Raw genomic sequence first — 17,008 nt, forward strand, 5'->3', positions numbered from 1 at the left:
GTACAGCGTACTGTCCGAGTCAGATGGAGAAGAGGAGATAGATCGAGAGCTGAAACGTATGATGGAGGAGTATGATAACGACCCAGGGGGAGATCCTCCCACAAAAAGGAAACCCCTTAATGCCGAATCTCAGTCTGTATGGGATATGGAAGCCGGTAGTCAGGAAGACAACTCTGACTCTGACTTATGATGATGGGGATGGTCTTTCTATTTCTTCTCATGATGGCAGACTTCCATCTTACTATGGTCACCAGTAACGTGAATAGCATTAGAGCTAGAAGGACCAGACATGTTGTGTACGAACATCTAAGATATCTCAATGCTGATGTATATTTCTTACAGGAGACAAGATTAAACACCTTGGGTCTCCTACGAGAGGCGGAGAGAGATTGGCAGTCTGGTCCGTCCTTTTGGTCGCTGGCTGTGGAGCCTTATGCCGGAATCTCCATCTTGTTCAACACCCACAATGTCACCGTCCACAGACTCATCGAGGTATCGATGGGACGGTGCCTGCTGCTAGAGGTCACCATCAGAGGCAGAAGACTCCGGCTCATTAACATCTATGGCCCACAGACAGTGACCGAAAGAACTCAGCTTTTTAATGATGTGAAGCCATATCTATTCACGTCTATTCCTGTCATGGCTGGGGACTTTAATGCCACCAATACCACCAGGGACAGGAACAGTAGGCCCCTTACCAGGGACTGTAAGGTCCTTAACAGTATAATTCAGCAGTCTGAATGTCCGATGTTTTTTGTACAGGGTGGTAGGAGTCCTAAGTTCACCTACACATGTGCAGGACGCAGCAGTAGGATAGATCTCGCTCTGGTGAGTCCTACTGAAGCCATCGGAGAAAGAAGGGAAAGAACTGTCCCATACTCTGATCACTCGGCCTTATACTTTTTATTTGGGTGCCTCTAAGTATCCTGATGTTGGTAGAGGGCTATGGAGACTAAATTCTAGCCTACTAGATGACAATTGTGTACAGGAATACGTTCACTCTTTTTTCCAGAACCAACTTGACAGAGTGGATTTTTACAACAACATGGCCGACTGGTGGGAGGACGTCAAGGAGGAGATCCGATCCCTCTTACAGAGACTGTCAATTAAGAAGGGGAGAAGTAAGTACAGCCAGTATCTGAGACTGCGGAAAGAATTGGAGTCACTCTATTCGGCGGGTGGGGATGACCAACAAAGGATTGACCGGCTGAAATCTGAGATAAGGCAGTATCAGTACAGTAGGTACACCTCCCTGGTAGTGGAAAGGGACTATGGCACCCGAGGGGCACCGGATCCATTTGAGAATTGCCGGGAGCGTGTGGAGAAGAAACTGATCGCAGGTCTCACTGACTCCCAGGGTGTTTTACAAGAGTCTCGGGAGGGAATCCTGGGGGTGGTGAGATCTTACTATACTGACTTGTTTCAGAAGAAAGCTTTGGATAAGGAAAAAGTGACCCAATTCTTGGAGGCAACTCCAGGCCCTGATACTAGAGAATTGGACTTTTCTCCTTTGACAGCAGAAATAACGATGGAGGAGATAAAAGAGGCAATTGATAAGTTAAATCTGAAGAAGGCACCAGGTCCTGATGGTATTACAGCAGAATTTTATAAGAAGTTCAGGGACCTCTTGGCTCCAGTCCTCATGGATGTTTACAGAAATTGTCTAGAAAATCACCTGATGCCTCCATCCATGAGGGTCTCATCGCTAATTCTACTGTCCAAAGGGAAAGAGCCTAGTGACATCAAGAACTGGACTAGGTTAGTCTGTTTGTCCCCGGCACTGTTGGCAGGCTCTCAGTACGGCACAGTAAGAGGGCGGAACATCTCGGGAGCAGTCCTCTCGATAAGAGAGATGTTTGAGAGATGTAAAGCTCTGAGGTGTGGGAGATATGTTGTAGGTCTGGACCAGGCTAAAGCCTTTGACAGGGTTGATCACGATTATCTATGGGCAACTTTGTCAAAGTACGGTATTCCGGGACAATTTATAGATTGGCTCAGGACTTTGTATAGAGAGGCTGAGAGCTTTCCTCTGATCAATGGTTGGCAGGGGGGCACTTTCAGGGTAGAGGCTGGGGTGCGACAAGGTTGTCCCCTGAGTCCACTGCTGTATGTGTTTGCCATAGACTTGTTTCTGCGATCACTGCAGAGGTGCGATTTTCAGGGGGTGCCGGTCCCCCGTTGCTTGCCTTTGAAGGTAGTCGCCTACGCGGATGATGTGACTGTGGTGATATCTGAACCTCGTGAGGTGGAGATGTTGTCTGCAGCCATCAGAAGTTACTCAGAGGCCTCCGGGTCTCTGGTCAACCTTGAGAAGAGTCAAGCTTTCTGGACATTGGATACTGCTCCTGGCTTTGATCTACCACAATTCGCCAAGGCCTCCACCCATATTAAGATCCTTGGGGTTAAATTCGGGAGAGAAGACAATTCCACACTAAATTGGGAGGAGAAGTTGGAAACCGGAAATGCAAAGGTTCAGCGATGGAAGAACTGGAGGCTGACCTATAGAGAAAGGGTTACTCTGATGAAGACTTACCTGGTCCCTGTCTTCCTCTACGTCTCTGTCGTCTTTCCTTTGCCAGAATCTTTCTCCGCTAGGCTCTTTAGCCTGTTCTTCCAGCTTTTATGGAGGAACAGGTTGAACCCAGTAAAAAGAGGGATCACCTACCTGCAGAGGAGAGAGGGTGGGCTGGATATGTTAAATCCAAGGGTTTTCTTTGATTCCATGTTTCTGAAAGTAAATTTTGGAAGCTTGGACTCAAATAATGGTCTCCTGTGGGTAAGTAGTGTCAGGGACTGGATATTGCCTTTTGCAGAGTGTTGGGTGCGAGGCGGCAGTCTCAAGAGGGGCCGGTGGACTCCTGGCTTCCTCCCCCAGTATCTGGAGTATGGGATACGGTGTTTAAGGAAATGGGAGATAGACAAGGGTTTTATTGAGAGTAAGACCAGGAAAGATCTGTACTCCAGAGTCTGTAGGACCTTCTACTCTCTACAGCTGGCGATTCCAGACTGTCCAACCACCACCCTAAAGGACAGTCTGAGGTTCTTGAATGGTCGGAGGCTGCCCCATAAGTTCAGTGACATTGCCTGGCTCTCATTACAGGGGAAGCTCTTTGTCAGGGGAAATCTTAAGTTCCTGAGTGTGGCAGATCGTATGTGTCCCCTCGGGTGTCAGCAGGAGGAGACTATGGTCCATTTTATCTCTCAGTGCTGGGGTGGACAGAACGTCTGGCGTGAAATATCTACCAAGCTAAGAATCCCATCACTGCAGTCCCTCAGGTACCCAGAGATCCTGTATGGCGTGACACCTAATGTACATAACATTAACCAGGAGACCATGTACATAGTGATCCAGGTCATCAAGTACTACCACTGGCACATGAGAACCAGAGTGTCCATACATAGCGAGGACTTCCACCATAATAAAGCCATAAGCCTCATCATGTCCGAGCTCAGGTGGATCCGGTCATTAGAGGTCAGGAAAAAGGGGGAGAATATAAGTCTCTGGAGGAACATCCATCTAGGCTGAAATCTGTCTGATTATATAATGTGGATGCATTTGTTTTCTTATGTTTTCTTTGTTTCCCTTTTACCCAAAATGGTCTCTTAAGTTTCATTTAATATAAATTTTATTTTTTATGAACATCTATGATTTATACTGATGGAAAAAGTATTTCTGTATTTATGTTTGTTTTATACTAATAAAAATTGCCCCCTATGTACAAGAATATAACTACTATAATACTGCCCCCTATGTACAAGAATATAACTACTATAATACTGCCCCCTATGTACAAGAATATAACTACTATAATACTGCCCCCTATGTACAAGAATATAACTACTATAATACTGCCCCCTATGTACAGGAATATAACTACTATAATACTGCCCCCTATGTACAAGAATATAACTACTATAATACTGCCCCCTATGTACAAGAATATAACTACTATAATACTGCCCCCTATGTACAAGAATATAACTACTATAATACTGCCCCCTATGTACAAGAATATAACTACTATAATACTGCCCCCTATGTACAAGAATATAACTACTATAATACTGCCCCCTATGTACAGGAATATAACTACTATAATACTGCCCCCTATGTACAAGAATATAACTACTATAATACTGCCCCCTATGTACAAGAATATAACTACTATAATACTGCCCCCTATGTACAAGAATATAACTACTATAATACTGCCCCCTATGTACAAGAATATAACTACTATAATACTGCCCCCTATGTACAAGAATATAACTACTATAATACTGCCCCCTATGTACAAGAATATAACTACTGTAATACTATCCCCTATGTACAAGAATATAACTACTATAATACTGCCCCCTATGTACAGGAATATAACTACTATAATACTGCCCCCTATGTACAAGAATATAACTACTATAATACTGCCCCCTATGTACAAGAATATAACTACTATAATACTGCCCCCTATGTACAAGAATATAACTACTGTAATACTATCCCCTATGTACAAGAATATAACTACTATAATACTGCCCCTATGTACAAGAATATAACTACTATAATACCTCCCCCTATGTACAAGAATATAACTACTATAATACTGCCCCCTATGTACAAGAATATAACTACTATAATACTGCCCCCTATGTACAGGAATATAACTACTATAATACTGCCCCCTATGTACAGGAATATAACTACTATAATACTGCCCCCTATGTACAAGAATATAACTACTATAATACTGCCCCCTATGTACAGGAATATAACTACAATAATACTGCTCCCTATGTAAAGGAATATAACTACTATAATACTGCCCCCTATGTACAGGAATATAACTACAATAATACTGCTCCCTATGTACAGGAATATAACTACTATAATACTGCCCCCTATGTACAGGAATATAACTACTATAATACTGCCCCCTATGTACAAGAATATAACTACTATAATACTGCCCCCTATGTACAGGAATATAACTACTATATTACTGCCCCCTATGTACAAGAATATAACTACTATAATACTGCCCCCTATGTACCGGGATATAACTACCATAATACTGCCCCCTATGTACAGGGATATAACTACTATAATACTGCCCCCTATGTACAGGAATATAACTACTATAATACTGCCCCCTATGTACAGGAATATAACTACTATAATACTGCCCCCTATGTACAGGAATATAACTACTATAATACTGCCCCCTGTGTACAGGAATATAACTACTATAATACTGCCCCCTATGTACAGGAATATAACTACTATAATACTGCCCCCTATGTACAGGAATATAACTACTATAATACTGCCCCCTATGTACAAGAATATAACTACTATAATACTGCCCCCTAAGTACAGGAATATAACTACTATAATACTGCCCCCTATGTACAAGAATATAACTACTATAATACTGCCCCTATGTACAAGAATATAACTACTATAATACTGCCCCCTATGTACAAGAATATAACTACTATAATACTGCCCCCTATGTACAAGAATATAACTACTATAATACTATCCCCTATGTACAAGAATATAACTACTATAATACTGCCCCCTATGTACAGGAATATAACTACTATAATACTGCCCCTATGTACAAGAATATAACTACTATAATACCTCCCCCTATGTACAAGAATATAACTACTATAATACTGCCCCCTATGTACAAGAATATAACTACTATAATACTGCCCCCTATGTACAGGAATATAACTACTATAATACTGCCCCCTATGTACAGGAATATAACTACTATAATACTGCCCCCTATGTACAAGAATATAACTACTATAATACTGCCCCCTATGTACAGGAATATAACTACAATAATACTGCTCCCTATGTAAAGGAATATAACTACTATAATACTGCCCCCTATGTACAGGAATATAACTACAATAATACTGCTCCCTATGTACAGGAATATAACTACTATAATACTGCCCCCTATGTACAGGAATATAACTACTATAATACTGCCCCCTATGTACAAGAATATAACTACTATAATACTGCCCCCTATGTACAGGAATATAACTACTATATTACTGCCCCCTATGTACAAGAATATAACTACTATAATACTGCCCCCTATGTACAGGAATATAACTACTATAATACTGCCCCCTGTGTACAGGAATATAACTACTATAATACTGCCCCCTATGTACAGGAATATAACTACTATAATACTGCCCCCTATGTACAGGAATATAACTACTATAATACTGCCCCCTATGTACAAGAATATAACTACTATAATACTGGCCCCTATGTACAAGAATATAACTACTATAATACTGCCCCCTAAGTACAGGAATATAACTACTATAATACTGCCCCCTATGTACAAGAATATAACTACTATAATACTGCCCCTATGTACAAGAATATAACTACTATAATACTGCCCCCTATGTACAGGAATATAACTACTATAATACTGACCCCTGTGTACAGGAATATAACTACTATAATACTGTCCCCTATGTACAGGGATATAGCTACTATAATACTGCCCCCTATGTACAAGAATATAACTACTATAATACTGCTCCCTATGTACAGGAATATAACTACTATAATACTGTCCCCTATGTACAGGAATATAACTACTATAATACTGCCCCCTATGTACAGGAATATAACTACTATAATACTGCCCCCTATGTACAGGAATATATCTACTATAATACTGCCCCCTATGTACAGGAATATAACTACTATAATACTGCCCCCTATGTACAAGAATATAACTACTATAATACTGCCCCCTATGTACAGGAATATAACTACTATAATACTGCCCCCTAAGTACAGGAATATAAATAACTACTATAATACTGCCCCCTATGTACAGGAATATAACTACTATAATACTGCCCCTATGTACAGGAATATAACTACTATAATACTGCCCCCTATGTACAGGAATATAACTACTATAATACTGCCCCCTATGTACAGGAATATAACTACTATAATACTGCCCCCTATGTACAGGAATATATCTACTATAATACTGCCCCCTATGTACAAGAATATAACTACTATAATACTGCCCCCTAAGTACAGGAATATAAATAACTACTATAATACTGCCCCTATGTACAGGAATATAACTACTATAATACTGCCCCCTATGTACAAGAATATAACTACTTTAATACTGCCCCTATGTACAAGAATATAACTACTATAATATTGCCCCCTATGTACAGGAATATAACTACTATAATACTGCCCCTATGTACAGGAATATAACTACTATAATACTGCCCCCTATGTACAGGAATATAACTACTATAATACTGCCCCCTATGTACAGGAATATAACTACTATAATACTGCCCCCTATGTACAGGAATATAACTACTATAATACTGCCCCCTATGTACAAGAATATAACTACTATAATACTGCCCCCTATGTACAGGAATATAACTACTATAATACTGCCCCCTATGTACAAGAATATAACTACTATAATACTGCCCCCTATGTACAGGAATATAACTACTATAATACTGCTCCCTATGTACAGGGATATAACTACTATAATACTGATCAACTCCCTTTTAGGGTAATACAGTCATTGTAAGGTAATTAGCATTGGTAGACCCTGCCTGTACAGCAAGGGTTAACATAGTATGTGTTTTGATTTACTGTTATCCAATTGTATTTCAGCCTGTAAACTGGAGTGTGATTGGAGAGTGAGCACCACCTGACTATGGAATAATAAAACCCCTGGACAGGAAGGGGGCAAGGCCTCTTGGAACCTAGGTCTCTTACCAGAGAGACCTTAGAGCACATGCTCTCACTACAGGCCTCAGCTCTCAATATAGAGCTCACACACTGAGTAACCAGAGAGACAGTGTGACGCACACCATCAGTGCTACACACAGAACACCAAGGACAAAGCTGCAGCTTCCATATCTGGACACAGCTACATCTCAGCCTGCACCTACTACAAGGCTGGTGGATCTACTCCTGAGGATCACTCTCCATGACCACTCCAGTAATCCGGAATCCCAACAATCCGGCATCTGTAACCAGTTTGTTTGGCCCGTTGCCTGAAGTTGTTCGAATAAAGAACCGTTGTTTTGCACAACGTTGCCTCCGTCTGATCCCTGGATATGGCTGTAACACCACGGGCTCCCCATCCATTACCCAGGGACTCATACTATGGACATTAAAGGGGTTGCCCCGGGGAGATGCAGTACTTCAGCCTCCATATTTGCTGGAGAGCTGCCAGGCTGCAGGACAGTCTTTCGGTCCCCATACCAAGCACCGTGACCACAGCATACCCTCCGGTATTCTGGGCCCCGGTTGCCTCTAGGCCCTAAGAAAAGGCTAGGCCCCGGTGGGGGGTGTTGCATTAAGTTTAGTGATTAAGCTAAAGGTCGGGCTCCAAGCCAAGAGTGGACTTATGTGATGTCTATTAGATGCCTTCACTAATGGAAAATCTACCATTGCCTTGACCTAAACTTGACTAATGGACAATCTACCACTGGGACGTGACCTCAACCAGCACTTTAGATGTTTTCTACTTATAATTACGTTGTTTATATGATTAATAATATAACAATTTGTCTTCTTAGAACTGCAAAAATCTCCTGTTCATTTGTTTTCTACACTGAAATATTTGCCCTCCCTTAAGTATCATCTTCCGAGAGTTGCAGAGGATGGAGGGGGGGGGAGTCGACAGTGTCCATGTCCCAGCTGCTGGAGGTTGCCTTCTATCATTCAGGTTTTTAGATGCAATTTTTGATGTTCAGGAGGGGAAAAATGAGTAGGAGCAGCCCCTCTGATGAGATCTTCTCACCATTATGATCCACACCAGGTTTGTGCTTCAAATTGCATCACAAGACCTGAACGTGGGGACATAGCCTGAGGGTACAGATTGTGAAACTGCTCAACCACCAGACAGTGGCCATCTACTGGCTCCAGCCTCTAACTAGAGGAATGATCCGGTAAGCTCAGACCTGTTGTGCTCCATGGGCTATTCTCCATCTCCAGCCTAGGTCCTTCACCCGTTCAATCACCCAGCAGCTCGGCCACCTGAACTTTCTGATGCCTGATGCGAGCTATAGAATTGTGTGTTGTATCCTGGGAAGGATGGGCTCTAGACCCAGAGACCCTGGAGCACAATCCAGGTCTGATACACCCCAATGTGGGACAGAGACTGGAGACATTGCATGAGAACCGGTGGACATCATGATGTACCCTGAGGGGTTGAGGATCGGTGGACATAATGATGTACCCTGAGGGGTCGAGGACCGCTGGACATAATGATGTACCCTGAGGGGTCGAGGATCGGTGGACATCATAATGTACCCTGAGGGGTCGAGGATCGGTGGACATCATAATGTACCCTGAGGGGTTGAAGACAGGTGGACATCATGATGTACCCTGAGGGGACGAGGACCGCTGGACATCATGATGTACCCTGAGGGGTCGAGGATCGGTGGACATCATGATTTACCCCGAGAGGTCGAGGACCGGTGGACATCATAATGCACCCTGAAGGGACAAGGACAGATGGAAATCATGATGTACCCTGAGGGGATGAGGATCGGTGGACATCATGATGTACCCTGAGGGGACGAGGACCGGTGGACATCATGATGTACCCTGAGAGGTCGAGGATCGGTGGACATCATGATGTACCCTGAGGGGTCAAGGATCGGTGGACATCATGATTTACCCTGAGAGGTCGAGGACCGGTGGACATCATAATGCACCCTGAAGGGACAAGGACAGGTGGAAATCATGATGTACCCTGAGGGGATGAGGATCGGTGGACATCATGATGTACCCTGAGGGGACGAGGACCGGTGGACATCATAATGGACCCTGAAGGGACAAGGACAGGTGGAAAACATGATGCACCCTGAGGGGACGAGGATCGGTGGACATCATGATGCACCCTGAGGGGACGAGGATCGGTGGACATCATGATGCACCCTGAGGGGACGAGGATCGGTGGACATCATGATGCACCCTGAGGGGACGAGGATCGGTGGACATCATGATGCACCCTGAGGGGACGAGGATCGGTGGACATCATGATGCACCCTGAGGGGACGAGGATCGGTGGACATCATGATGCACCCTGAGGGGAGGAGGATCGGTGGACATCATGATGCACCCTGAGGGGACGAGGATCGGTGGACATCATGATGCACCCTGAGGGGACGAGGACCGCTGGACATCATGATGCACCCTGAGGGGACGAGGATCGGTGGACATCATGATGCACCCTGAGGGGACGAGGATCGGTGGACATCATGATGTACCCTGACAAACAGTCCAATTGTGGAGCAGCACAGCGAATATAATGGATCAATTCCAAAGGTGGGCGCACGCCTCCAACAAACCCATGATATCAGGTGTATATACAGTTATGGGGGTGTATATACAGTTATGGGAGTGTATATACAGTTATGGGGGTGTATATACAGTTATGGGAGTGTATATACAGTTATGGGGGTGTATATACAGTTATGGGAGTGTATATACAGTTATGGGGTGTACATACAGTTACAGGGGTGTATATACAGTTATAGGGGGTATATACAGTTATGGGGGTGTACATACAGTTATGGGGGTGTATACACAGTTATGGGGGGTGTATATACAGTTACAGAGGTGTATATACAGTTATGGGGGTGTATATACAGTTATGGGGGTGTACATACAGTTACGGGGGTGTATATACAGTTACGGGGGTGTACATACAGTTATGGGGGTGTACATACAGTTATGGGGGTGTATATACAGTTATGGGGGTGTACATACAGTTATGGGGGTGTATACACAGTTATGGGGGGTGTATATACAGTTACAGGGGTGTATATACAGTTACAGGAGTGTATATACAGTTACAGGGGTGTATATACAGTTACGGGGGTGTATATACAGTTACGGGGGTGTATATACAGTGTAGCACTCACCGTCAGGTTCTCCATGCTCGGGCTCGTCTCTCATGTCCTCCTCTCGCCCTCCTCAGTTACGGGGGTGTATATACAGTTACAGGGGTGTACATACAGTTACAGGGGTGTATATACTGTTCTGGGGGTGTATATACAGTTTATGGGGTGTATATATAGTTTATGGGGTGTATATACAGTGTAGCACTCACCGTCAGGTTCTCCATGCTCGGGCTCGTCTCTCATGTCCTCCTCTCGCTCCGGTTCTCGCTCTTGTGTCTCTCACCTGCGCCTCGCGCCTCGCGCTGCGTCTCTCTGGGGCCATTATGGAAAGAATCAGCCTGTGATGTGGCTCCGGGGCCCCCGGGGGACGCTCCGACCAGAAAGCTACAGATGTTTCTCTTGTTGCTGTTTTTCACTTTGTAGTTAACCCCTGCAGCACCAGCACTGCAGCCTCCGCCCCCGATACTCTCTACGTGCCGAGTCATGCAGGGCAGGAAAGGGTTAAAGCCATTTATATGTTCTGTGAGATATATAGGAAATGTAGGTCACATGACAACTTACCTGCTGCAGAGGGGTCACACTATGGGGTCTATACTGTAAGAGGGGTCACACAATGGGGTCTGTATTGTAAGAGGGGTCACACTATGGGGTCTGTACTGTAAGAGGGGTCACACTATGGGGTCTATACTGTAAGAGGGGGTCACACTATGGGGTCTATACTGTAAGAGGGGTCACACTATGGGGTCTATACTGTAAGAGGGGTCACACTATGGGGTCTATACTGTAAGAGCGGTCACACTATGGAGTCTGTACTGTAAGAGGGGGTCACACTATGGGGTCTACACTGCAAGAGGGGTCACACTATGGAGTCTATACTGTAAGAGGGGTCACACTATGGGGTCTATACTGTAAGAGGGGTCACACTATGGGGTCTGTACTGTAAGAGGGGTCACACTATGGGGTCTGTACTGTAAGAGGGGTCACACTATGGGGTCTGTACTGTAAGAGGGGGTCACACTATGGAGTCTGTACTGTAAGAGGGGACACACTATGGGGTCTATACTGTAAGAGGGGTCACACTATGGGGTCTATACTGTAAGAGGGGTCACACTATGGGGTCTATACTGTAAGAAGGGTCACACTATGGAGTCTATACTGTAAGAGGGGTCACACTATGGGGTCTATACTGTAAGAGGGGTCACACTATGGAGTCTATACTGTAAGAGAGGTCACACTATGGGGTCTACACTGTAAGAGGGGTCACACTATGGGGTCTATACTGTAAGAGGGGTTCACACTATGGGGTCTATACTGTAAGAGGGGGTCACACTATGGGGTCTGTACTGTAAGATATGTCACACTATGGAGTCTATACTGTAAGAGGGGTCACACTATGGGGTCTGTACTGTAAGAGGGGTCACACTATGGGGTCTATACTGTAAGAGGGGTCACACTATGGGGTCTGTACTGCATACCTCCCAACATTTGGGAAAAGGAAAGAGGGACAAAATGGCGGCACGCGTAGCGTGCCGCGGCGAACCCCCTAAGCCACACCCCCAATCACTCCCTGGCCACGCCCCAAATTTTAGCCATATTAAAAATAATAAAAATCATAATTTAAAAAAAAAAAAAAAACATTATCCTCATTGGGATTTGAACCCAGAACCTGCAGTGTCCATGTACAATAATAACACAGCGCCTCAACCCACTGAGCTATAACCTCTGTGATTAACAAGGTGGAGAATTTTGGTAACTAAGAACTATATACTGCCTTGGTATATAGGGAGGGATCTTCTCAGATTATTGTAATTATTGAGACTATTATTATTATTATTATTATTATTATTATTATTATTATTGAGATGATTATTATTATTTTTACCATTATTAATAATCATCTCCATAATAATAAAATTTATAATAATAATAATAATAATAATAGTCTCAATAATTACAATAATAATAATCTCTGAGAAGATCCCTCTCTATATATCAGGGCATTAGTCTGTGTCACAGTGTAAATGGCAGATAACATGTCTTACTTACCAGAGATCCTCAGCTCTCTATCACTGGGCTTATAGCTCAGTTAGTTAGGCTCCTGTCTATGGTGCAGAGGGTCCCAGGTTCGAATCTCAGCCTGGCCAAAACTTTATTTAATTTAATTATATAAAGAGCTTGTGTCTGGGGAAGCCCTGGAGACCATATATGGACAGATAGAGATCTGAGCTGATGACGTGGTCCCTGCTCTCTCCACTAAGCCGACACTTCTCTGAAAAGGATTCCCTGCCCGATGTCTGCTCTGGGGAACCCTAGGAGATGCAGTGACCATATATGGACAGATCTGAAGCTGATGACGTGGTCCCTGCTCTGCGCTAAGCCCGACACTTCTCTGAAAAGGATTCCCTCCCGATGTCTGTAGAAGCCATTCTGTACTGTGAGTTCAGACTTTCAAAGTATTTACTATGCGGACACAGCAGCGGGACACAGCGGGACCTGGGGGGAGAATCCGTGACAATATCATAGCTGCCCGTGACGCGGGGCAGGGGTACGAAAAAGGGAAAGTCCCGTCAAAATCGGGACGGTTGGGAGCTATGTGTACTGTAAGAGGGGTCACACTATGGAGTCTATACTGTAAGAGGGGTCACACCATGGAGTCTATACTGTAAGAGAGGTCACACTATGGGGTCTATCCTGTAAGAGAGGTCACACTATGGAGTCTATACTGTAAGAGGGGGTCACACTATGGGGTCTATACTGTAATAGAGGTCACACTATGGGGTCTATACTGTAAGAGAGGTCACACTATGGGGTCTATCCTGTAAGAGGGGTCACACTATGGAGTCTATACTGTAAGAGGGGTCACACTATGGGGTCTATACTGTAAGAGGGGTCCCACTATGGGGTCTATACTGTAAGAGAGGTCACACTATGGGGTCTATACTGTAAGAGAGGTCACACTATGGGTTCTATACTGTAAGAGAGGTCACACTATGGGGTCTATACTGTAAGAGGGGTCACACTATGGGGTCTATACTGTAAGAGAGGTCACACTATGGGTTCTATACTGTAAGAGAGGTCACACTATGGGGTCTATACTGTAAGAGGGGTCACACTATGGGGTCTATACTGTAAGAGGGGCCACACTATGGGGTCTATACTGTAAGAGGGGGTCACACTATGGGGTCTATACTGTAATAGAGGTCACACTATGGGGTCTATACTGTAAGAGGGGTCACACTATGGGGTCTATCCTGTAAGAGGGGCCACACTATGGGGTCTATACTGTAAGAGGGGCCACACTATGGGGTCTGTACTGTAAGAGGGGTCACACTATGGGGTCTATACTGTAAGAGGGGTCACACTATGGAGTCTATACTGTAAGAGGGGTCACACTATGGAGTCTATACTGTAAGAGGGGTCACACTATGGGGTCTATACTGTAAGAGGGGCCACACTATGGGGTCTATACTGTAAGAGGGGTCACACTATGGGGACTATACTGTAAGAGGGGTCACACTATGGGGTCTATACTGTAAGAGGGGTTACACTATGGGGTCTATACTGTAAGAGGGGTCACACTATGGAGTCTATACTGTAAGAGGGGTCACACTATGGGGTCTATACTGTAAGAGGGGTCACACTATGGGGTCTATACTGTAAGAGGGGTCACACTATGGGGTCTATACTGTAAGAGGGGTCACACTATGGGGTCTATACTGTAAGAGGGGTCACACTATGGGGTCTACACTGTAAGAGGGGTCACACTATGGGGTCTATACTGTAAGAGGGGTCACACTATGGGGTCTATACTGTAAGAGGGGTCACACTATGGGGTCTATACTGTAAGAGGGGTCACACTATGGGATCTATACTGTAAGAGGGGTCACACTATGGAGACTATACTGTAAGAGGGGTCACACTATGGAGTCTATACTGTAAGAGGGGTCACACTATGGGGTCTATACTGTAAGAGGGATCACACTATGGAGTCTATACTGTAAGAGGGGTCACACTATGGAGTCTATACTGTAAGAGGGGTCACACTATGGGGTCTATACTGTAAGAGGGATCACACTATGGGGTCTATACTGTAAGAGGGGTCACACTATGGGGTCTATACTGTAAGAGGGGTCACACTATGGGATCTATACTGTAAGAGGGGTCACACTATGGGGTCTATACTGTAAGAGGGATCACACTATGGAGTCTATACTGTAAGAGGGGTCACACTATGGGGTCTATACTGTAAGAGGGGTCACACTATGGAGTCTATACTGTAAGAGGGGTCACACTATGGGGTCTATACTGTAAGAGGGGTCACACTATGGAGTCTATACTGTAAGAGGGGTCACACTATGGAGTCTATACTGTAAGAGAGGTCACACTATGGGGTCTATACTGTAAGAGGGTCACACTATGGAGTCTATACTGTAAGAGGGGTCACACTATGGAGTCTGTACTGTAAGAGGGGGTCACACTATGGGGTCTATACTGTAAGAGGGGTCACACTATGGAGTCTATACTGTAAGAGGGGTCACACTATGGGGTCTATACTGTAAGAGGGGTCACACTATGGAGTCTATACTGTAAGAGGGGTCACACTATGGGGTCTATACTGTAAGAGGGGTCACACTATGGGGTCTATACTGTAAGAGGGGTCACACTATGGGGTCTATACTGTAAGAGGGGTCACACTATGGAGTCTATACTGTAAGAGGGGTCACACTATGGGGTCTATACTGTAAGAGGGGTCACACTATGGGGTCTATACTGTAAGAGGGGTCACACTATGGGGTCTATACTGTAAGAGGGGTCACACTATGGAGTCTGTACTGTAAGAGGGGGCACACTATGGGGTCTATACTGTAAGAGGGGTCACACTATGGAGTCTATACTGTAAGAGGGGTCACACTATGGAGTCTGTACTGTAAGAGGGGTCACACTAAGGTGTCTGTACTGTAAGAGGGGTCACACTATGGAGTCTATACTGTAAGAGGGGTCACACTATGGAGTCTATACTGTAAGAGGGGTCACACTATGGGGTCTATACTGTAAGAGGGGTCACACTATGGAGTCTATACTGTAAGAGGGGTCACACTATGGAGTCTGTACTGTAAGAGGGGTCACACTAAGGTGTCTGTACTGTAAGAGGGGTCACACTATGGAGTCTATACTGTAAGAGGGGTCACACTATGGAGTCTATACTGTAAGAGGGGTCACACTATGGAGTCTATACTGTAAGAGGGGTCACACTATGGGGTCTATACTGTAAGAGGGATCACACTATGGGGTCTATACTGTAAGAGGGGTCACACTATGGGGTCTATACTGTAAGAGGGGTCACACTATGGGATCTATACTGTAAGAGGGGTCACACTATGGGGTCTATACTGTAAGAGGGATCACACTATGGAGTCTATACTGTAAGAGGGGGTCACACTATGGGGTCTATACTGTAAGAGGGGTCACACTATGGAGTCTATACTGTAAGAGGGGTCACACTATGGGGTCTATACTGTAAGAGGGGTCACACTATGGAGTCTATACTGTAAGAGGGGTCACACTATGGGGTCTATACTGTAAGAGGGGTCACACTATGGGGTCTATACTGTAAGAGGGGTCACACTATGGGGTCTATACTGTAAGAGGGGTCACACTATGGAGTCTATACTGTAAGAGGGGTCACACTATGGGGTCTATACTGTAAGAGGGGTCACACTATGGGGTCTATACTGTAAGAGGGGTCACACTATGGGGTCTATACTGTAAGAGGGGTCACACTATGGAGTCTGTACTGTAAGAGGGGGCACACTATGGGGTCTATACTGTAAGAGGGGTCACACTATGGAGTCTATACTGTAAGAGGGGTCACACTATGGAGTCTGTACTGTAAGAGGGGTCACACTATGGAGTCTATACTGTAAGAGGGATCACACTATGGGGTCTATCCTGTAAGAGGGGTCACACTATGGGGTCTATACTGTAAGAGAGGTCACACTAAGGTGTCTGTACTGTAAGAGGGGTCACACTATGGAGTCTATAC

At 44.6% G+C, this 17,008-nt stretch overlaps 1 protein-coding gene across 3 annotated transcripts in view; it reads right to left on the reverse strand.

The window, feature by feature from the left end:
- Window positions 1–11,367, reverse strand: part of LOC140117162 (short transient receptor potential channel 2-like) — a 29,050-nt gene extending 17,683 nt beyond the window's left edge. For 2 of the 3 annotated variants that reach the window (XR_011852994.1, XM_072133645.1), the window contains exon 1: window positions 11,175–11,367. Coding sequence is in view for 1 of the 3 variants with exons in the window: in XM_072133645.1 (XP_071989746.1) it covers window positions 11,175–11,189 (15 nt within the window). In the remaining 2 variants the exon portion in view is untranslated. Of the gene's footprint in view, window positions 1–10,986; window positions 11,033–11,174 lie in introns of those variants that run through there. The other variant, XR_011852995.1, reaches the window with a different exon arrangement.
- Window positions 11,368–17,008: the final 5,641 nt, after the last annotated feature.

This window comes from Engystomops pustulosus, chromosome 2 (genome assembly GCF_040894005.1).
Source record: "Engystomops pustulosus chromosome 2, aEngPut4.maternal, whole genome shotgun sequence".
Taxonomy (NCBI): Eukaryota; Metazoa; Chordata; class Amphibia; order Anura; family Leptodactylidae; genus Engystomops; species Engystomops pustulosus.